Genomic DNA, 22,878 nt, shown 5'->3' with positions numbered 1-22,878 from the left:
AAGAAAGAAAAGAAAAATCAAGAAACAAAGGGACAAAGGAAGAGAAGTGAGCGAGTGCAGGATATTACTGATGGAGGAGTGGAGTGGAGTGGACTGGATTGGTAAGATGTGACAAAAATGCAAAAAGAAGATGACAAAATCTCATGCAAAGCAGTAGATAAGTAAAAGCATGATGACCTGTTATTTTTAGATGATGTTTTTATAAAGATGGTGATTTATCAGCCTTTCACACATTTTCACGAATGCAGTGGATGATGCTTAATGGTACGCCAGTGGGAACAAACACATCCAGAGCACATATGGAGGTCAGTGGGTGCAGAGCTGGAGACTGACAGTGTCCTTTACCGGAGGAGATGTGCTGGAGACTGACAGTGTCCTTTACCGGAGGAGATGTGCTGCTGATTGACAGCGTCCTTTACAGGAGGAGATGTGCTGCTGATTGACAGCGTCCTCTACCGGAGGAGATGTGCTGGAGACTGGCCCTAGCACCCATGGGGGTTAGCCTTCCAATGGCTGCCTCTAATGGTCAAGGTTGCAGGCTTGAGTCTCCGTGCTGGACAGTGTCTGTCATTATTCAGGTGACACATGATCCAATATGAAAACATATGTGGTATGTGGAGGAACCAGGGTTATTGTCGTAAACGTATCGTAAACTGTAATAAAATAATTTACCCAAAGAAAATGTAAAACTGAACGAAACTAATAATGATTGATAAAAACTCCTAAAAATAAAACACAAAAAATAACTGTCGTTATCGTTTCAAGATCAGGGGTGTCACACTCCCAAAATGTTGTGTGTACAGTGTGTAGCTATAGCTGACAACCTTAAGATGGCGATATAGCGTGTCAGGACCTACTCTCGCTAACTAATGGAAGTAGAAGTAGTTATTATGAAGTGAAGAAGTCAGATATGTCAGGGAGGAAACGTGAGCTATTTCTAATTTAATTGAATGCAAGGTAAATTCAGGTAACAGCATCTGTGACATAGAAATACAAGGGGAAATTCCCCTAAATCATAAACTTCATCTTCAAAGTTACCATTGACAGGAATACACATTATCCATGGGAAAGTATGTAGTGAGACAGACTATGAGTTACAATCATAACAATCAGAACAACCTCTGAGTTCACATGTGAGTTCTTTAGGGGTAACTGCTGGTAGGGTTGACCCATTAAAAGCCATGTCATATTCTATGCCTGAAGTAAATGGTTGAAATATTTTATCGTGTTTTTTGCCTTTTATGTGTATTAAAGGTACAGTCCGCAATTCTTATCCCGTAGTCTTTTTGTCAAATTCAGCTAATTTCTCCTTGCGGTCCTCTGGCTGTCCGTTCAGTGTACACAGTACACAGTCCTGGCTCTCTAAATGGGAAACAAACAAAGTGGCTAGGACCAGAACATAAACTATCCTAGCCAATCAACGCGGTGCTTCAGGAGCTTGGAAGGAAGGAGTGTAATTTGATTGGCTGTTGAGCACAAATATCAACCACCTTTCATGAAACTAAATCACAGACAGCATCATTAACAGGCTTTCAGTCTGAAACGAATGTAGCCTATAGCATATGTTAGTTAAATTTTGTCTTGAAATGTTGATGTCTTCAATGCACTAATCCTTGATAACTTTTGTCCCAAACTATTCATTTCTAAAACTAAAACTGAAAGAATAACAAAATAGAAATGAGGAAACCACTGGTGAAACTAACTAACCTAAACAGAACACATGACATATGACATACAAAGTCATACAATACAAGTTGAATACCATACATATCAAGTAAAAAAAAAAAAATGGAAAACTATAATAGCATTGTTTGGAACTCATACAGTCACTTGATGAGAGTGAATGGAAAGAGAAACACTGATGATTGGGCCTTGGCTTGCAGATATGCAGTGCAGCCTTGGAGACGGCAAGGGACAGCAGGTACCCATGATTGGATTCAGTGTTTATATTGTATATTTGAAGTACAGTTGTTTAATACCATAATGCATTGTAGAAAATGCACCTTAAATGTGGTCCTTCTGTAAATATTGTGAATTAAGCCTTTTCTCAAACAAGGTTATCCCTAATAATTGTTCAGAAATAAAAATTGAAATGTACAGCATATTATTTTTCTTGACTGGTCTCATTTAACACATTTGTAATACTGTTATAATCACAACGCATGTATGATTTAGCTGTGGCTTGTTAGAGGTGTCATGCTAGAATACTGTAGGCTCTGATATTTCAAACAAAGGCCTGTGTCACTGTAATCAGTTCTGACTTGAGCGTCTTCTTGGCACACACAAACACAGACTCATATTTCTCTACCTCATGTGGTCTGCCAGCACCTAACACTGTCTGCTTGGGTAATGTAAGACCTCTCACAAAAACATGTCTGAGCTTAGTATGCATGGGCTCTCTCTCTATCTCTCTCTCTCTCTCTCTCTCTCGCTCTCGCTCTCTCTCTCTCTCTCTCTCTCTCTCTCTCTCTCTCTCTCTCTCTCTCTCTTTCACTCACTCACTCACTCACTCACTCACTCAACCACCCAACACCGGCACATATTCAGAGCTCTGAGATGAGGTGCTGGTCACGCAATTTGGCGGAGGGGAATGTAATTATAGTCCCTTCATGTTAGCATGCCATTCACATAGAGTGGGGAAATTGCAATGATCACAATTTGACAAATCCATAATTTTCTTGAACTGTACTGTAGGCCTGTGTGTGTGCGGCGAGTGTGAGTGCGAGTGTGTGTTGTTGTCTGTGTGTGTTTTCATGAGTGGGTGGCAGTCAACAGGCCCTGTGGAGAATCTTACTAAGGCTGTATACATTACCTGCCGTGGTTCTTCTGACCCTAACTGTGCAATCAGCACCATACATCTTTCATGAGGCTCCCTACCAGGAACACAGCCAGGTATCAATTGCAGCTGACCTCCCTTCCGTACCCACAGCACGAGAATAGAGGGATTACCAGCAGGTGAAAAAGTGTGTGTGTGGGGGGGGGGGGGGGACTTAGCTTGGACAATGAAGACGTAATTAAGCGACAGTTGGAGGACCGACGAGGTATAAGAAGGGCAGCAGGGAAGCAAGAAGTAACTCCGGGAGTCGGAGAGGAGAGACGCTGGGAGAAAATAAACAAACTGACAATAAAAGGAAAAACGATGCCGAAGGACAAGTGGCTGTCTTTGTGTTCCGAGCCCTGACTGGGGCTTTGAGTGTTATTTATCACTCGGATTTGACTGCCCTTGTGGCTTCAGTTTGCGTGCTGGGCTTGACCTGTTCTTTCGGGAGCGAGAACTAACATCCTTGAGTCATCTCTGATGCCCTAGAGGAGGCACAGCACGCTCTCAATGGCTCTGTCTCAGGTAAGAGCCGCTCTGTGTTTGTGTGACGTTGTGCTGGCCTTGGAAAATGAAGATTCCATAGCAGCTGCATCCATTCCCATACACCTGTTGAGGACACATGCTTTTTTTGTCCAAGTCAAAATGCAGTAATTCTATTAGTTAAACTAAGAGCATTACTTCGTTCAGGCCACTTGCAACTTGTCACAAAGAATGTTATGTTGTTTAGCATCACCAACCTTAAAATGTGAACTTTCAAAATATGTCAAAGGCACACATGTTGACTTATTGGATTTGAAAATAAAACAGTTACTAATATGTTGCATGTTTGTATTGTGTCATAGTATACTGTAATGTGAACCTGTGATCTGATTATGTAATAAATAACTGAAACAATGTTGGTGAATTTGGCAGTGTTGTGAGTTCCCGTCGTAGGTCTCTCTCTCTCTAGCTCTCTCTGTTGCGTGTGGGCTGTTGCATATCACACTGTGCATGTTTTCAATTAAAAGATGGTGGTGTCGCTAATGTAGGTCAAACTCACACCTAAACATAATGTTTTTCCCTTCTAACACCTCTGCCCCAGGGCTCAACTGACTCCAGCCCAACAGAGGGTGCCACTTTCCAACAGCCTAGTGTCTCTCTGGCAGTGCACATCCCTTTCAGCCAAATGCATCACTCACCGACTCACTCACTGACCCATTACAGTCCAGAGCTCCTGTTACCTCTTTCCTCTCAGCCGATCATTCGCATCACACCCCAAAACTCAATTTCCCAGCATCCCTCTGAAGTGCTGAGACTGCCTCTGATCCTTCCGTTCACAGATCAAAGTGAGACTGCATATGTGACAGGACTCATCCCTCCCTCAAATGTTCAGAACACTTCAGTTCTGTCAAGGCCCCAGGTGCTGGGGTTGTCACAGTTAGCCCCTTACACGCTTTCAGCAATGATGCCACACATGGCACCTAGTCTGCCCTCAACCCAACAGCCAATTATAAATACCCAGGTCACCACAAACTGCTTTTGCCCCATGAGCACACAGCTGCCCCCAACTCCCCAACCACTTACAACCAACCAGCCACCACAGAACACCTCCCTACCTTCAACTGATGAACTCCCTGCAAATACACAAATAATTCAGCTTGCGACACACACTAAACTACCTTCAACTGAGCCACCATCTGCAGTGATGCGTGTACCCTCACATGACGAATCATCACAGACAACAGAGCAGCAAACCCCTCAGTGGCAGCCAACGTCAAATTCCGAGGAACTAGACCCTCAACTAGCAACCTTTTCTTCTCCTCCAAGCCTACCTCCAGCTGCAGTGTCCGTCCCCGTGGACCCCCTCCGAAAGCTCTCAGAGCAGGGGTCAGTTCTGGAGGAGAGCGGGGTGGGGCTCAGTCTCCCCAAAGATGCTTCGGAGAAGGAAGCAGGTAAGAGTCCCACAGCACATCCTTTCAGCCCGGTCAGTCTCTCAATGGCCTAGGATGCTCAATGAATATAAAGCTCGATCCTAGATTAGAATGCAAAGGAGAATTCAGTACAATATTTGCAGAATATAATGGAATGCTATAATAATAGTACAGACTCCATTTGTGCTTCACATATTATCAGACTTTCTAGTGACAAGTCTATCCATAGCTTACTTCCCACAGATATGATTGATAGTCCACCTCTATGTCTTGCCTGTCTCTACTCCACAGACATAAGCTCTCCATGGCTCAGGTGGTTCTTTACTTGTCCAACTCGCCTGACTCTAACTATCACCTGCATTCCCGTTGTCTTCACAGTCCTCATCTGCATTGCAATCATAGGTGACCACGCCTACATACTTGTGCTTTCATTTCATACATTGTAGGCAGTCTTCTCAAGGACTTATTCAGTGAAGTCCTCAGTCATAGAAAACACTTTTTCTTTAGTTTATTGATCCAGAATAGGCCAGATCTAGTAGGTTCCATCACCTCAGTTACTGATGCAAAAAAAACCTCCTTTGTTTACTCCTTCTCAGTTTTTTTTCTGATTTGTTTGTCATCAGTGAAATTCCTGTGCTTCCCGTCCAAAATGCGTGATCTGTCGCTCCCCTGTGGTAGCAAGTGGAATTGCAGTGTTACACCTGATCCTCCTGCCTTTGCCAAACACCCTGCCAACCAAACAGCGAACATAACCAATGGTAAAAGCCTTGGGTTCAAACCAATGTGTCTCAGTACTAATCTTCATAATCACTTCTTCCTGTATATCTTTCCCTTCACTAACGGATCTAATTTCACTGACTTAACCGGAACACCCTTCCCCTCAGGTTGTCCCGACGGGGTTCGAGGTGGGCGGGGGGTACGCATCGTGGGGGGTACTCTGGCGGAGGAGGATAAGTGGGGCTGGCAGACGAGTCTGCACTGGAGGGGGAAGCACGTATGCGGGGGGTCCATCATCAGCCAGCGCTGGATCATCACAGCGGCACACTGCTTCACTCAGTAAGATACAACAGTAGATCTGGCGCAACTTCACTCACAAGACACTTGGATGCAGTAGACATTGAGAAGAGCAGGATATCCAGCTACACTTGTGGATTAAACAAAAGAAAGTTTTAAAAGAAACCAACGCGTTTCGTCACATTACCTCCATGACTAAGATATACACTTTTTCATTTCATCTCACAAATCTGCCATTTTCTTCATTATCATTATCATTATCTACTTCATTATCATTATCATTATCTACTTCATTGTAACATTATACTTTTGAAGTTCACAAGTTTGACTCTGATCCATTCCTTGACTGTGCCCTGCCAGGTCTGTCTTCATATACGTATTCATTATTTTTGTCTGTTTCTCATCCGTCTCTTTCCCAGGTACAACATGATGTATGAGTCTGACTGGCAGGTCGTGATCGATACCGTGCACTTGTTTGATCAGGCACTGGGAAAGAGATACAGTGCCCTGGAGATCTATCCCCATCCAGACTTCTCTGAAGAGAACAACGACTATGACCTCGGCCTGCTCCGCACCGCCTCAGACATGGAGATGGGAGGTGAGGGAGGGATGACAGACAGGCTGGGGGGAAAGGAGAGGAGAGAAGAAGTGAGCGGAGCGGAGAGAGAGACATTTAAGACATGACAGCAGTTTAAAATTCATGTCTAACTTGGGCACTCTTGTACTGACCACCTGCTGAACGCTGTCGCGAATCACCTGTGACAGCCAGATACTGTGTTTGCCTTTCATACCATATATGGCTGCGCTTCAGAATAGGAATGTTGTACTTTGATTCCATGGCTTGTTTGATAAGTGACCATGTGATTACATGATGATAAAACGTTGGTGTTGTTTTGATAGAGTGTTGAACGGTCATGGCTCTTGATCTTACGTGTGCCAATAGGTGGAGTAAGGCCTGTGTGCTTACCGAGTCGGAGGGAGTCCTTCCCCCCTGGGTCCCTCTGCTGGGTTACAGGCTGGGGCTACACCAAGGAGGGCGGTGAGTCCACCCCATCTTACCTTTTCTCTCTCATCCCTTCATATCTATTACTTTCATTCTCTCCTCCTCTCATGTTGTGTCTTTCTGCTCTGTCCTTCACCTACCTCCGTGACTTCCTTTTGATCTCCCTCCTTCATTGCTCGTTCAGACACAAACTGGGTGAGATAACAGGTGCCTGCACCCTCTGCTCATGGTAGGCTTGGTGTCGTCAGAGATGAGGCAGGCCCAGGTGAGGGTGATCGACCAGGTCCTGTGCTCACGGCCAAATGTGTACGGCTCCTACCTCACTCCCAGAATGCTTTGTGCTGGCTTCATGGAGGGAGGGGTGGACTCCTGCCAGGTAGTTATCTGCTACTGCTTGTCAAAGCTAAAAAAGTAAATACACACCTGTATCTTTCTATAGTATATGCAAGACTGTTAGTATACCGGTATACATGAATGAAACTATATAGTCTGCATTTTTTATAGTTTTGTATATTACTGTAGGTTGAAGTCCATGTGATACTGACATTTCAGTCATTTCCATGTGCACAAATGCCTCAGTTCCCTCTCTTGACAACGCCAATGTTTCTTTGTGGTAATGATTCATTGCCTGACGATCATATCATGACAAAAAAGCTAGAATCCACTATAATGACTCAGGGTAAACACGTCGGTCTAATCCTCTCACTTGCTTAAATCGGAAGTAAATGACCACACAGATATGGAGGATGATTCCCAGCTCCCAAAATCAGAGAATACAGGCCATTTGCCGCGTATGGGATGAATATGTTGTCTGTACATTCTGAGTCAAATCTGGGTGGTTCTGCCGGTGGTCAGGGAGACAGCGGCGGCCCCCTCGTCTGTGAGACAGCAGAGGGAGAGTGGAGACTGGCGGGCATCGTGAGCTGGGGTGAGGGTTGTGGCCGACGCAACAAGCCTGGAGTTTACACGCGTGTCACCCACCTGTTAAGCTGGATGGAGCACTACATACAGGTATCCCTTATGTATGAAAAACATATGTGTCCCCAACATATAGGATGGCCCGGAGTGCAGGCTTGTATTTGCTTACAAGTAGGCTAGGCTGCAACAACTTTGTTTCTCATGAAGCCATCTCTTTCAGGTGGAGGAGGAAGAACCACCGACACCAGACAATTAATGAAAAAATAATTCAGCAATCCATGTGTTATTATTGTTGGTGGTGTTATTGGCATTCAAATAAATGTGATGTTTTTTTAATACAAAATAAATACAAATAAAAACTATTCTAAGTCGAGTAGCCCACAGTCTATGGTTTATACGGTTGTTGTTGGCTGGTTGTCACAACACCATCAGCCTACATCGCCAAAAAAAGAACTGCCAGGTGTGGCCGTAGACGGTAAACGAAGCGGCGCAATTAAGTACCCCGCATTTCCTTGGAACTACTCCGCCCACTGCCACTCCACGGTACACTAAAACTGCAGAAGTCAAATTTCCTTCGTCCATCATTGTGAATAACGTGGATATCACCTGACCTGACCTCTCACATTATTTGTCATTCAGGGGTGTAGTGCAGAAGATATGGGGTAAAGGTTGCGTGTATGAAGGGGAGGTGAGCGGCTTCTCAAAGTCTGAGAGGAGTAACAGCTGTTATATTATAACTTGTTCGGCGCAGTGCTAACTGCACTAGCCTACTGCACGAACGAATGACACATGATTGTGAACTACGGTTAGAGAACAAGAAACTATTTCTACGGAATTTTGACTGTTTGACTGAGCGGACCATCCTTCACTGCAAACTACATGCCTTACATTTGAGGATAGAATCAATTTTTATGTTTACTTCCCGATATTGAATAACCTTGGTAGAATTATGTTCCAGGCATAGCGCCTCTGTGTGAAACCTCGACGGTTGTTCGCAAGTCTGTGTTTGCAAACCGGGCCAACTGGTCAAAGAGGTTTTTGTCTTGGCTTGTCATTGGTAAATATCGTGCCTCGGAACCTCGTAGGGAAAAAAATGAATTCAGTCACGATTAGGCTGCAACCTGCTCTGGCCTGCGCGTGGAGACGGCAAACAACCAGGAACTCGCGTAGGATTCGAGCCTTACAACTCCCCTGCTACGGCGCCTCAAGCACCGACCTTCTTCCGCCTGTCCAAACAAATTTAAGACATTATTGCTCTGGGATGGAGCAGGAAAAAGGGCTATTATTCCGACAGGTAAGTAATCCAAGTGACTCCATTATAAGGCCCCTTCAACAACAGAGGACGTAAGACTAATTTAGCCTGCCTATATTGACAGATAATTGTCCCTTGCTAACTTGTCTTCTGAAGAAGTTTGAGCACGTTAGTTGTGATTTTAGGGATTAGCCAACGTTAGCTGAACAACATACATTTTACAGCAAGCGAGCTTGCCTCATCTTAATGGAACACATTCCTGTGACCAACTGTCATGCTTGGCAACATGCCAAGCATTTTTGTTTTCAGAAAAAAAAATCAAGTTAATGCTAGTGACAATAGGTTACTCGCTATGGTCAAAACATGGCGTCAGCTAAATCATTTTGGCTTGTTTACAACTGTAGCTGCAGCCCACATTCTGTGTTACTTTGTTATCTCCGCACATTACGAATTATGTTAAACAAAACATGCAATTGGTGAATTAAAATGAACTTGCAAGCGAAGCTGATCTAAGAGCAAAGTTTTGAATTTAGATGATGTTTTAGCAACACGACTGAGTAAGTTAAGTGTTGGCTAATCTCATGTTTTTGTTTGATTGTTTGTTTTTCAAACTCTCCATTGTCTTCCCATCGCCACTGTCTTTGTAGTTGTTTGAGTCAGTCAGTAGTACCTACTCGTATCTGCTGGCGGACTTAGAAACCAAGGATGCTGTGCTGATTGATCCTGTGCTGGAGACCGTGGACAGGGACATCAAGCTGATAGACGAGCTGGGCCTTTCACTAAAGGTAGCAGGTAAACACACTGAGACCAGTTCGTCAGTTAGTTTAGATAAACCTTCTCTGATGCACGATTGTACAGTGATGCTTCTGTATTGTCTCCTACATCTAATTGTTGTATTCTTGAGTTAAAAGGAAACTTCAGATTTTTTCAACCTGGTCCGTACTTTTACAAATATTCTTGCAACCATGGGCCAACATTGTATAGCCGTTATGCAGATGCCAGTTATTGTGTTCTTAGTCAATACTGGACCGATTTCCGTTGTCAGTTCTTAGTAAAAGTTTGGACCCTAAAAATATGAATCATAACCTGGACATGACTTTCTTGTGTTGTCCAGATTCTTTCACATTGTAATCAAGTTCGAGGTCTAAAGGGTGTGCTCTTTCCTCTGCATTATCCAGTGAACACGCACTGCCATGCGGACCACATCACAGGGACGGGTCTCCTGAAGAAAAGACTGATTGGAGTGAAGAGTGCCATCTCCAAACACAGCGGTGCCACTGCTGACATCCTGCTCACCGACGGGGACAGCATCATCTTTGGTAAACATGTAAGGCCTGCCACCTACAGATAATGTACTTGGACCTATAGATAATACTTTTACAGAACCTGCTGATAGTATGTACAGTCTTCTAATCTGAGACACTCATGCAGATGTTAGTTGCAGCCTGAGCATGAGGTATGTAGTATCTTATCCCATGGTCACATCACCGTGAACTCCACATGGAAATGAACGATAAACAAATAAACCAACCCGTACGTGTTTACTTTTTTTGTTTGTCTGACTTATTCAGCCAAGAGGTCAGTCTGTGATTTGGAGTCCCACCTATTGGTCAGTCTTATTTGTTTAATGTGAAACTGCGAGCTAAGGTGACCAGACATGTTCACTGGTTGCAAATGGAAGAACTTCAAACAAAAAACTACTTCTGCCAATCCCACTTCCTTCTGTTACCAAAGCAGTATCCAGAGGAAAAGTGACCACCACGCTTGAATTTAGCTATTTCCTCACACCTTCTTGTGCTCTTTCTGCATCTGTGTTCCTCAGTGTCTGAACGTGAGGGAGACTCCCGGGCACACGGATGGCTGTATGACTTTAGTGACAGGGGACCAGAGTATGGCCTTCACTGGAGACGCTGTGCTCATCAGAGGCTGTGGAAGGACAGACTTCCAGCAAGGTGCCAACATCCTCAACTCCCAAGCTATATGAACTACCATGAGATGGCTGGGTTGCCATTGCACATATATCAGGACAGGGAACTTCTATTCACGTAGCTGTAAAAGAATATGAATATTTATTTGGAAATTGCTAATATATTTGACGTATTCTCTTCACTTCACTTAGATTTCTTCTGTGGTCTTTGACCGGCACAGTCCACGCTAAAGTTTGTTTTTGTAGTATCAAATGTTGCCACTAGGGTGCAGTAGTGTTTTTCATAGCTGGTCTCTCCTAATTGATGCTTCTCATTTTTTCACAGGGTGCTCTAAGAGGCTGTATGAGTCTGTCCATGAGAAGATTTTCACCCTACCTGGTCACTGTCTGATCTATCCTGCTCATGACTACAAAGGTAGGTCTCAGACTCGAAATATACGTTCATCTTTACTACATAAAACGAGGCTTTTCTTAAATATGCAGAAATGAATTGTGTTACATGATGATACATTTCATTCTAGATCAACACTACACCACCCCCCCACCCCCCCCGCCCCCACACACACACACACACACACCACCCCCAGGACCACCTTACTAACCCTAGATAACCTATAGGGCTGATCCTTTATGTCATAACTAATGTCTTATAAACATGTAATCACTGTGTAAAAAAACAACTCCCCTAGTCTTTACAGCTCCGTTACTATCTGCCTTGTAGGTCAGACTGTGTCGACAGTGGACGAGGAGAGGAAGTATAACCCACGCCTGACCAAAAGCCTTGAGGAGTTTGTGGACATCATGAAGAATCTCAACCTCTCCAAGCCTGCTAAAATAGGTAGCTTTTCCAGGCACTCTGCGTCAGTCTGTAGTCACACCAGCTGAAGCTGCACCACATGCTGCAAGGTCTTAGCCTGTTTGACAGACATCTGTCTGATTTACCTTCTCTTATCTACAGGCTTGGTTTGTGTGTAAGCTCTAGCTATACATTGATGTACATATATTTTACTAACTTTTATATGATCTTCATTTGTCTCACTCTTTCTCTCCATCAGATATTGCAGTGCCTGCAAACCTGGTTTGCGGTCTACATGATGTATGAGTACGTGCAAAAGATCAGAAAGGGCTATACCAACTACTATAACCATAACAGGGCATTTAAAATACCTTCAATCAATAATATAAAACATTACCAAAAATAGTATAAACTTTATTTCATATACACAAATATATAAATCAAAACAAACAAAGTATTTTCACTTTTCATATTGAGATGTCGGACATGCAATCAGGGGAAAACTGTCAATGCGTGCCACACACATACACAAGTAAAATGTAGAGATGTAATTAAAACCTTTTAAATATGTATAATTTTGGTGTGTTCAGATGATCATTGACTAATTGTTTATTTTTCTGCAATGCCTTTTTAACAGCACATGTACACATTAAAAAAAAAAAAAAAAAAACCCTACGGGATTTTTTTTATCCCTACCCATTTTGCATACTCTGCCCTGGAAAAGACTCATCATTTGCATGTAAAATCCAGCGGCAGAAGTTCAGCCTTTCTGCCGAAGGTTAATGTATGTGTACTCCCTTGTCTTTTTCCATGTTCTGTTCTGTGTATGTAGTACTTCACCTCAGATGATGAAAATGATAATGATAAATAACGTCATACGGTCTACGCAGGAGGCTTGTCATGTCCTCCAGCCTGTTCAGGAAAAATCAGCCCTTTTTCAGTCATGTGAACGGACCCAGCAGCCCTTTTGTGAATGCACCCAGCAGGCCTTATAAAAAGCAGAAGGCTGAGAATATTTAACCATTGCATTCCAGCACACAGGCCCTTCACAAAGGATTCAGATTTGTTAGTCATGAAACATGGATAATTTTGGCATAGACCCGTTAAACTGTCCTTTGTACGTCGCTTTGGATAAAAGCGTCTGCTAAATGACTAAATGTAAATGTAAACTGAATGTTAGTTTAAAACCCCACCCATGGACACCCTCTCTCCACTGATACTAATCTCCCAGCGAGTGTGATGAGTCCATTGAAGTCTCTCCAAACAGATGACCTGACCTTGACCCGGTGGGAATATTGTATGCAGTAACTTGTCAAGTAAGCAAACAAAACAAGGTGTCTGCTCCGTACTCACACCCAACATGTCTGTCATCATAAAAATGAATCACCCTTTCCAGTTGACTGATTGGATGACAGCCAGGTTCCAACAGTACTCAACAGAGCATCAGATCTGTGTACAGACTTTGACATATGGTTCTAAATCAGACACACTTAGCAACATTAGAGTGCTGTGTTTGTGTGAGTGATCACATTGGATATATCAGACTTTCTCCTCTGGTCTGCTGTCTGTCTCTCCCTCACACAACAGGTCACACTGCTCTCATCCTATGTTTAAAGAGGCCCGCTTTAAACAGCAACACCAGCTGCATTGTGCTGCACGTGTGCGAAACATCAGAACAAACCGTCCTTTATGTTAGAGATAAATAACCCCGCGGTAGGCAACCACTTGACACAACGCTGTCGCATACCTCCTGAAATGGTCCCAAAAGGCAGCAGTAACAAACAAAGCCAACCAGATGTACTTGTAAATAGGGGAAAGATATGTGTCATTGAATGAATTGTGCAAACCTGGCATAAGTCTACACTCACAAGACACCCCAGTCTACCTGCTGTCCCTGTTGACACGTAGGAATGAGGAACGTCGCCGTATTTTGTACCTCCTTTCACACCCTGATAGACACACCTGTTTTGTTTGGGTGTGAAGGGTGTGTCTGTGTGTGCACTTGTCCATTGTCCTCTGCTCATGCGGGCACAATATGTCTTTGTGTGGGTTTATTCAGGTTGTGTGTGTGTGTGTGTGTGTATGTGTGTGTGGTGGGGCAGGGGGTTGCCACCCACCTTATTCTTTTTACTCAATAAGTTGTAGTTGACAGCTGCTCCTTATTTCCACCGCTGGGGTTGCCCACTCCATCTGTTCTTTTTTCAGCCACCGTTCCCCGTCTGGGGCAGAGCACGCCCCTGATGTGCCACCGTCTCTGCCTGCTCTTTCTCTCCGTCGCCCCGTTGGCACCGGTCAGGGGAGCGACTGAGGGAATAATCTATGTTTACAGCGGCTGCTCATTCAGAAGGGGCTGTTAGTTTGGCAGCCAGATAAAGGCTCGTGATGAGTGAGATACTGTGGAGGGCCACGGAGAGAAATTTACGTGCACGCTCATGACACTTTCCATGGGGGCCTTTGGCAGAGGGAGGGACGAACCCGCGGGAGATTTACGGTGGTCGTCACGGCAGACGGCCATATGGGTTCAGCGGTTACCTAACTTTAAAGCACTGAGTTAGTCTACGACAGTATAGATAATAAAGAAGGTCCCATTCCAATGTTTTCTATAACTGAAGTTGTTTTGAATTGGATTCATCGTGGTAACTGTGTCCTATATTATAAGCTATGTAAGACAGCTATTTAGACCTGTAAAGTAACATAAACGTTATTGTCAACAAAGTTATTGTCAGAACTGGAACATGTGCCCAATAAAACCTGGTACTCCGGCAGTAATCTCTGTTGCGCGTTTCTAGTGTCGTCGACCCCGCAAAAGTTTTCAATTTTAGAGTCTGGGTTGTTTATCACGCAACAGTTAACACGTAATTGGAAGTCACACCATACGTCTGGCAGCGACCAGGGACCGCAAGACTGATAGCATAAATAGAAGTAACTCGCCTTATTGAGTTCGCACTCATCACATCGTTTTCACACCAACCCCTTTTCCCCTTCCATTCTTGTTCTACCCGCCCCCTGCGCTCGTTCACATGCATTCCTCTCCACCTGTTTGAAACCGACAAATTCAACTGTGATCTGTTATGTTCTCGGTAGAACGATAGAGATACTTCATTCAGCCACAGAAGGGAGTGTGAAGATACGAAGGAAAAGAGATACAGGCTTGAGAAAGTCCTCGAACTTTACACTCTCTGGGAAGCGAAAGCAGTGGGTAGCCTAAGTGCCAGCCTACGACTTTATATCGAATTACGCGTGAAGGGATATATTTTTGGAAATAAAGGAACAATTCCACTTCTCGTTGATGTACAATTGTTGGAGCTGAGAGAAAAGGAAGTTGTGGTGCAGGTATGAAAGGTAGGCGTCTGTTTCATCTTTAAATCTGGTTCCGATTTGAATGGTTTCTCTTGGGCTATTGTATGTTTTAAGTAGGTTTAGACTAAATTATCTGTGATTGGGTTGGGACTGTTTTTAAGTGTTTTTAAGTTTAGATATGTTAAAACAATGAAAGTTTCGATGTTACGATCAGCTGAGCTGTGGACATTGGCCGTTGCTACCACCACTTATTTACTTATATGTCCGCACGCGATGCATGAAACTATTGTAGATATAAGTTAGTGTTTTGTTATTTTCTTCGCTAGTATAAATGGCATTAGTGCGCTCTCTCTCTCTATTTCTCTGCCCGTGTGTGTGTGTGTTTGTGTAGGCTAAGTGTAACGCTTTCAGCGCGCGTGTTTGTGTTTTGAATGATGAACGTAAATGTTACGTGTTTGTATCAACACCATATAGTTCATGTTCATGTAACTAAGTTATGGGTTGTATTCATTGCACAGGCTAAAAAACAAATAGCGTATTGTCACTTGGGCAGTAACGCTCAAGACCTTGTCTGGCATATTGTGTGTGTAGGGGGAAAGTAGGCTTTCGTGGTTGAACTAGCACTGTGAACCAGGACTGTGACCCATGCCACAAATGCATGACTATCCACTATGGAGAAAAGTCCCTAGATGTCATTGTGGCTGAAGTCTACATCAGCACAATTTCTTGGAGGCCTCTCATGTGATATTTGTTTATAATTCTCCCATGCGTTTGTATAACATAAGATTAAGATTTACAGATGAGGGGGAGAGCTTCAGTCACTGTAAATGACCGCCAGTGAAATCACTTCTGAATTAATCTTCTGAAGAGTATGAGTGAGGCTCTTTATAAAGTTTCAAGTGCATTGTGAAGATTTGTGAGCTAATTCTAATTTCTTCAGTAAACCAACTTACAATATATCATGATACACAAAAAAACCTGTCGGCCAATAAGTTCTTACTAACAATAGAAGAAGAAGCTTTTGAAGACCCAACTCTTCAGGGAGCACCTCCCTTCCTAACTGGCACTTCGACTAGTGCTTAACTTGCACTTCCTGCACTTCTTTTTCTTTCTATCTCGTTTTTCTATTTCTTATGTAAAGTAGTATTTATTGTTACACCAGGTTTCTATTGCTCATAGCTTGACTGTTCTCTCCCTTGTACGTCACTTTGGACAAAAGCGTCTGCTAAATGACTAAATGTAAATGTAAATGTAACAATAGAAATAATTACTTGTGAGACGTGTAAGACATGTAAGCCTCCACACACACACACACACACACACACACAGCATGCTCAGACATTATCATTTGTACATCTGTGTTAGCCTAATGGTAGCCTCATTCACCTCTTCTTCATAATAGGCCACCAACTTCCACTGTTTGTGCCAGTGTCCTTGGACTGCAGTCTTGAACATGTGACCATACATCCATCGATAGAAGTCCCTGCCCAATCATCTAGGTCATCCACTTCCTGGCCTGTTCGTACAGATGTCTCACTCTTTCAGTGGGTCAAATAGCACACAGACCAAGCCAGGGCTCACCTGTTCCCTCTCCTCAGCTCACGGTGTTGTGTTGACAGGTTCCTCACTGTTCGCTGTATAGCCCAGATCAGTGACAGAGAGCACCAAGGTCAGCGCGGGCCAGGCACAGTCATGAGCACGGTCCTTTCAGCCCCCACTCTGGCATCTACTGAATCTATCAACCCGAAACCCCCCCCCCACCCTAGCCCACCCTCAGAGGTCACTATGACCCCAGGTCAGCAGAGACCAAATCAGGTCACACTTTGTGGAAAGATATCACACACACTATGGCAGGTATCACCCTGGCAGATATGATTTACAAATGTTTAAAGTGGGCTGAGGGCTATGAATAGAATTTAGAGAATGAAGGAAAAGATGGGATTGCGCATTGTCAGGGGCTTTCGAAAAGGTGGTATTGGGAAACCAAAATGGTTAACATCTGCCCATGGCGTCATATGTTGTTCTTGGATTAATAACAAACAGCATCCTGTTGAATGCACCACACGTGGGCCTACAGTGCATATCAACACACTTGTTCTTTAAAGCAGCTTTCTGGCTTCTTGATAGCATGAGCACAGCCGGCAGTTAGCACGAAATGCTAACAGGTCCAGTATTAGCCATGATGCACAGTAATTATAGATTGCAGAGACTGCTGGAAGGCCTTCAAGTATTGGGGTATGTGGCAAGCGCATGTGACAGAGGACCTCTTTGTTTTGTTTGTAGACGAAACCTGTTGCAGGACAGTGGTGTTTAGAGAGTGAGTTCATACTGCATGGTATGTGTTGGTGAAGCTTTTAAATGGCAGGCTATGACACTATGTCTCAGACTTGGGAAATCAGGAGAGCTGAGAGATGCATTTAAGACATGGTTTAAATTCTTGGCTCTTGTGCCTTGTTAGCAGTGAACACCAAGAATGTGGCCTAATACTCCACTTCCTGTATCATCAGTATTCCAAACACTTCAATGCTTTTTAACCTTGGTATCTACAGTGATTGGAAAGGCATTCACAACAGAAGAAGAATGATATGCTTCATATTGTTCTGGTGCGTAAATGATAAGGATCTCCATCTCTATCTCTATGCCAGTGGTTCATTTGGCCTTTGTAACCAAGAGGATTTGATTCAGTGCTATTTTAGTTTTAAAAATATATTTAATATAGTTTATTTATTTAATATAGTTTTTATGTCTTAGAGAATTTAAACATAGAATGAAAATAAATAGTCTTACCCCACGACTTTAAACATTCTAGAGATATTCTAAGATATTGGTTGTTTTGACATGTTTTTCTAATAAATCAGTTTCAGATGATGTTTTATAACCTACAGATTTGCCTCACCCTATTTGCTTTTCAGGGGTCAGCCATAAAGCATGGATAAGCTACAATTACAGTCAGTGGAATGTTTATTTATTTGTAGGATATATTCATCGTCAGCTGAAACCAGACACTTTTTTATTTCTAAATCCAGTTCTTTCATAAACCATATGTCATTGATAAGTTGTGTGTAAGTGCTCGCGAGTGGTTGATTTTGGATGGAGGTAGGCCTGGGACAGGAACGGGAATGTTTATGTCTGTCCGTAATTACACAGCGCTGACGGTTCTTCAGGGGAAGTGGAGGACGGTGTGGGAGTGGAATCTCTGTGGAACAGCTGGACTGTATGACATTTTAATCACTGACCCAAGAAATGAACACAGATGGATGAAGTGCGTGTGTGTGTGTGTTTGTGTGCGTGTGCGTGCGTGTGTGTGTCCTTTGGATCAGGATGGGTAGGAAATCAGGATTAGTGATATCATATCAATGTATGCATGTTGTGTGTGTGGCTGTTAAATGCATTTATTGTATGTGTAGTATATTAAGTTCCAGTGCATTGCATGTGCGTCTTGATGTGTTAACAGATGGATTATAGCGCAGTTATGCTACCTCATTACCTGAATGGCGAAATCGCCGGGGTGTGTTATGAGTGATGTGTGTGTTTGTGCTCACTCAGGTTTCGCGTTAAGGCAGTCGGTATCCTCAGGTGGCGGTGTTGAGGGTGTAGAGTTGTGTCTCCCTCAGGTTACACATACTGGAGGTTACGTAACCCTTAACCCAGCAAACCCAGTAAAGCCATGTTTACTTCTGCGTCTAATCTCCCTGGCCACTCCTCTCCAATTACTCCCCATTACCGAAGCATTTTTTCAGCAACATGCTTAATCTTTTCCTTTGATCAAAACCTCGCCCTCTCTCTGTCTAACTCTCACTCCCCCCCCCCCCCCAGCCTTTCACCCACTTTTGTCTTTCACTGTCAGCCGACCCCCCCCCATCCTCCAACACCCCCCCTTGTGCTCCATGGTTTCATCCCATCAACATCTCTCTTGTTTGCTCAGTTGTTGCTTGTTGTGTCCAGTGATGCTTTGTGTTGACAGCATTGTATGGACTTTGCTCAGTGAAACGGCTCTGGCGGTGTCGATAGGGTATCTCTGAAGTGGACTTTAGCTAAGGTTAGGCAGATAGCACCCCACCACCACCCTCCACCCCACCACCACCCAACCCCCAACCCCAGCCGCCTCCACTCGCCTGTATCATCGCACACACGTGATTTAATCTGGGCTAATTAGCTCACATTGTGCTGCGGGCTCCTCTGACTAAGCATGAAATATATTGCCACAGCCTCTCTATGCCTGATGTTGTGTTATCCCTCTGGATTTATGCCTGACAAAAGGCAGATTCACCCACAAAGGCTTTATTCAGACAGCAGGGCCTGTTGTACATGTAGGGGAAAAACAGTCTATAAATACACCAGTGTCCTTTAAATGTATTTTAATGATTCTGACTCATTGCATAATACATGAAATCAGACAGTCAAGCTGGTTTAGTACTTTTATAACCATACAGTACTGTAATACATTGATAGTTAATCTATGAGGAACATTTTTGCATATGGCATCGGCTGTTGCATGGAAAGTTTGTGAGGACTCCCGCATATGCAGTATGCCGTTGGGTGTTGCAGTGCAGTTTGTGTGTGTGTGTGTGTGTGTGTGTGTGTGTGTGTGTGTGTGTGTGTGTGTGTGTGTGTGTGTGTGTGTGTGTGTGTGTGTGTGTGTGTGTGTGTGTGTGTGTGTACTGGCTTCATGCACACAGGCCTCTGTGAGCCTGTCCATCTCTGTGGATATATGACTCTGGTCTCTGCCATTCTATAAACCACTTCCTCCTTGTTGCTAACCACTCTTTTACTCTGCGGCCACCTCTTTCAACCCCCCCCCCCCCTATCTGTCTCTCTCTCTCTCTCTCTCTCTCTCTCTGTCTGTCACTCACTCACCCTCTCTCTCTATCTGTCTGTCGCTCAATTACCCTTTCTCTCTCTCTGTCTATCGCTCACTTACCTTATCTCTCTCTTTTTCTCTCTCTATCTGTCTGTCTCTCACTCACCCTCTCTCTCTTCCTCACTCTCATACGCACTCTCTCATTCTTGCATTCCCTGTGTGATTCTCTGTGTCAGTGTGCCAGTCTGTGTTTGGAGTGCCTCAAATCAGTTATATATTTATCCCCTGGGCTCACGTTCTAAAGCCTAATCTCCTAATAAGGACTGAGCAGGGGGGTGGGGGGTCGAGAGAGAGCGAGAGAAAGTGTGTGTGTGTGTATGAGAGAGAGAGAGAGGGCATAGAGACTAGAAAGCAAGCACAAGACAGAGAGGGTGGGAAAGGTTTTCCACACTGAGGACCAGGAGTACGTTCCCACACTCATTATTTTGTTGCTCGTGCACTGCAAAGAGAGAGAGAGTGAGAGGGAGGAGAGCTGGACGAGGGCTCTCAGAAGTTCTCAAACACACACGACTCAATGCAAAGTAGCTATACATCAAATGCCTGTGAATGTACCGTTTTGTGTCCTGTGTTTTGTGTCTGTTTGCAGTCTTTGTGTGAATGACACGACCGACCATACATTCGTAAAGGTTTCTTAACCATGTTTAACCACATCACACAGTCACCCACGACTGCCTTTCAGAAAGTATTGTGTGTCGTCAGACAGTTTGACGTCGTCCATGAACTCCCTGAGCTAATAAAACACGCTTTGAAACGCAACCCCTCTGCTTTCTCTTTCACTCCCACTTCCTCCTTTTTATTCTGCCGTTTTCTCGGTCAAGCGTATCGCTTTCAGGGAAATTGTTTCGGAGGGAGATTTTCTGTACTCTCCCTGCTAACATGTTTAAGGTAGCGTCAGGGCAGCTATAAGATCTCCTTAGTGGACTGCCTGGTCACCTGATCTCGTGTTTGCTGGATTGGATTACCACAATATTCATTCAACACACAGAGGCCCCCACTAAACATTCATTACCCCCCCCCCACCCCCCACCCTTCTCATTAGAGATTCCTAGACACGGTATGGACTCGCCGAGGAGCCAATGGGAGCCCGTCAGGAAGCCTCCATGGATCGCCCGATTGACTGGAGGGAGGAGCCCGGCCTCCTCGGGGGCGGAGTCGGACACAGAGGGCAGCAGCACGGAGAGTGAAAAGGTGAGGAGGTGGAGGACGAGGAGGAGACTGCATCATTTCATTTCATCAAAGAGTGTTTACTGAAAGGGAGAAGGACAGGCAGATGAAGAGAGAAAGCCTAGATGGACGTCTGCTGTCATCCCATCCCATATCACTCTCTCTCTCTCTCTCTCTCTCTTTCTCTCTCTTCTTCTTAGTCCCGCTCAAGACACTCCGACTCGGGTTCTATGAAGGTCGCGACCTCTCCGTCTATGTTGCAGCAGCGAATCACAGAGATCGACCAGCAGAGGGAGGAGCTTAAGATTGAGGTGAGAAATCAAAGTCTCTATAATGTCTTATAAGCTCATCAGCCTTCTCATGGAGACAACTTCATAGAGACAATAGAGATAAAGGTGTCTTTTGTCTCCTGTCTCCTGTATTCAATACCAGGGGCCAGTCACTTTTCATTTTGACAAGGTCATGAGACTCCTTATCTCGTTAACATATACGTATGTTGCAGACTTGAGGCTGTTACTCGGGCTGCAGCAGTATAGAATTTTCCTTACCACGGTTCTCGAAAAAGGCCACCTTGCAGTCTGCAGTAGTACCGTAACCAATCCCAACTGAGTTTGTCTCTTATGTGTGAAAAGCTCAGTGAACTCAACTCAATCAATGGATTTCTGTCTTATGAAAGCAATGTTATTTTGAAATCCATTGATTGAGTTCTAGGCCATCGCCTAGGCGAATTGCACTAGTTTATTTAATGGCGTCCATTTCCAACACCATGTAAAATGCTAAATATTTGGTTTGTTAACCTTAAACAAAATAACTAATTATTACATACATTTAAAAGCATTTTACGTAAGTTTTGCTACACATTATAATGATTAAACATGGGTACAGACAGGGATTATCATACACTGAATGCTTTCCTCTATAACATTATTTGTTATGAGTTGTTAGGTAGTTTTCAACTCTAGACTTACATACCACTTCTCCTTAGCATCAGTCCTCTCGATTGGTCTGATTAGTCAGCTGACCAGAAGGTTGCCATGACGTGATGCGCTTGCTAAATGTTATTTGTTATTATCTCTCTGCAGAGGTCCTGGCGTTTTAGAATAATTTTCTCGTTGTCGTGTTAAAGCAGCAATACAGAGTTTTGTTCCAAAACTAGTAAGCTAACTACCTAAAAGGCATGCAAAAACCTTGCAAACACCACCAACAGCCCAGCTGACACTGATAGAAGCTTACCAACACACTAACTGGTGTCTTTTGGCAGTATAGCTGGCAATGTCATGCGTGTAAAAGCTTTTCTTCCATTTTTGCAGGGTGTTCCAGCCCGTTACACAGAACTACATAGGGCATATCTTGGATGGCTAGTGGGGAAGACACATGTGTTTATCTATCCTTCACATGACCATAAGCTATCAAAATGAATTTGAGGATGGTACCAAAACTAGTTGCCTATAATATCATACCTGAAAAAGTGTCAAATTGTTGCATAGTGTTAGTTTAAGAGATATAAAAAAAAAAAAAAAAAAGATGTGTGTACTGTGGACGTGATCCTTTTCTAAACTGATAGAAAAAAGTGAGTTTTTCTCAATTCCGGACTCATGTAGACAAGGCCACAGACCAAGCCAAAAGCTACATGAGGATGGCAACTCTCTCAGATGAGGGAAAAAAGATGTTATGATAGTAATGGAAGACCCAAAACAGGTTTATTGACAACACATAATCACATGCACAGTAGAAACTTAGTTTGACAAATGTGCTTCTCTTGAACGTTTTCCATAATCAGGTGTGTACAGGGGTGTGTTTGTGTGTGTAAGACCGAGAACAAGTTCCTCAGTGTAGTTTTGATTAGGAGAGAGCCGAGAGCCACCAAGAGGGAGTTTACAGTAACACACACACACACACACACACACACACA

The 22,878-nt window shown here is 43.8% G+C and overlaps 3 protein-coding genes across 5 annotated transcripts in view; all 3 read left to right on the top strand.

The window, feature by feature from the left end:
• The first annotated feature begins 5,067 nt into the window (after positions 1 to 5,067).
• Positions 5,068 to 8,582, top strand: LOC105901637 (transmembrane protease serine 6-like). Of its 2 annotated transcripts, none has more exons than XR_006152661.1 (6): positions 5,068 to 5,787; positions 6,165 to 6,343; positions 6,689 to 6,784; positions 6,982 to 7,159; positions 7,604 to 7,759; positions 7,887 to 8,582. XR_006152661.1 is itself a non-coding variant. In XM_031576172.2 (6 exons), exons 1-6 carry the CDS (start codon positions 5,381 to 5,383, stop codon positions 7,920 to 7,922), a joined length of 1,017 nt encoding a protein of 338 aa, XP_031432032.1. In that variant the 5' UTR covers positions 5,083 to 5,380; the 3' UTR covers positions 7,923 to 8,582. The 2 variants fall into 2 exon arrangements, 1 of the variants encoding a protein (XP_031432032.1); XM_031576172.2 differs by having other exon boundaries at positions 5,083 to 5,787; positions 6,982 to 7,124.
• On the top strand, positions 8,329 to 12,216 carry ethe1 (ETHE1 persulfide dioxygenase). Its single transcript, XM_012829137.3, has 7 exons — positions 8,329 to 8,960; positions 9,566 to 9,710; positions 10,097 to 10,245; positions 10,741 to 10,870; positions 11,171 to 11,260; positions 11,567 to 11,683; positions 11,901 to 12,216. Exons 1-7 carry the CDS (start codon positions 8,760 to 8,762, stop codon positions 11,945 to 11,947), a joined length of 879 nt encoding a protein of 292 aa, XP_012684591.1. The 5' UTR covers positions 8,329 to 8,759; the 3' UTR covers positions 11,948 to 12,216.
• A 2,387-nt stretch (positions 12,217 to 14,603) lies between these two features.
• phldb3 (pleckstrin homology-like domain, family B, member 3) overlaps positions 14,604 to 22,878 on the top strand; it is a 24,177-nt gene continuing 15,902 nt past the window's right edge. Inside the window, exons 1-3 of one of the 2 annotated variants that reach the window (XM_031576490.2) lie at positions 14,604 to 14,983; positions 20,842 to 20,990; positions 21,167 to 21,277. In XM_031576490.2, coding sequence (XP_031432350.1) covers positions 14,977 to 14,983; positions 20,842 to 20,990; positions 21,167 to 21,277 — 267 coding nt within the window. In that variant the 5' untranslated portion in view covers positions 14,604 to 14,976. The remainder of the gene's footprint in view (positions 14,984 to 20,841; positions 20,991 to 21,166; positions 21,278 to 22,878) is intronic. The other variant, XM_012829121.3, reaches the window with a different exon arrangement.

Source organism: Clupea harengus, chromosome 11 (genome assembly GCF_900700415.2).
Source record: "Clupea harengus chromosome 11, Ch_v2.0.2, whole genome shotgun sequence".
Taxonomy (NCBI): domain Eukaryota; kingdom Metazoa; phylum Chordata; class Actinopteri; order Clupeiformes; family Clupeidae; genus Clupea; species Clupea harengus.
Note: the sequence above shows the minus strand (reverse complement) of the source record. Positions and strands in the feature narration are given on the sequence as shown.

Coding starts and splice junctions, on each gene's coding strand:
- ethe1 (XM_012829137.3), top strand. CDS start 8,760: ATGAATTCAGTCACGATTAGGCTGCAACCTGCTCTGGCCTGCGCGTGG. Junction 8,961..9,565: donor AAGGGCTATTATTCCGACAG/GTAAGTAATCCA, acceptor CTGTCTTTGTAG/TTGTTTGAGTCAGTCAGTAG. Junction 11,684..11,900: donor CTCCAAGCCTGCTAAAATAG/GTAGCTTTTCCA, acceptor TCTCTCCATCAG/ATATTGCAGTGCCTGCAAAC.
- LOC105901637 (XM_031576172.2), top strand. CDS start 5,381: ATGCGTGATCTGTCGCTCCCCTGTGGTAGCAAGTGGAATTGCAGTGTT. Junction 7,125..7,603: donor GAGGGGTGGACTCCTGCCAG/GTAGTTATCTGC, acceptor GCCGGTGGTCAG/GGAGACAGCGGCGGCCCCCT. Junction 7,760..7,886: donor GGATGGAGCACTACATACAG/GTATCCCTTATG, acceptor CATCTCTTTCAG/GTGGAGGAGGAAGAACCACC.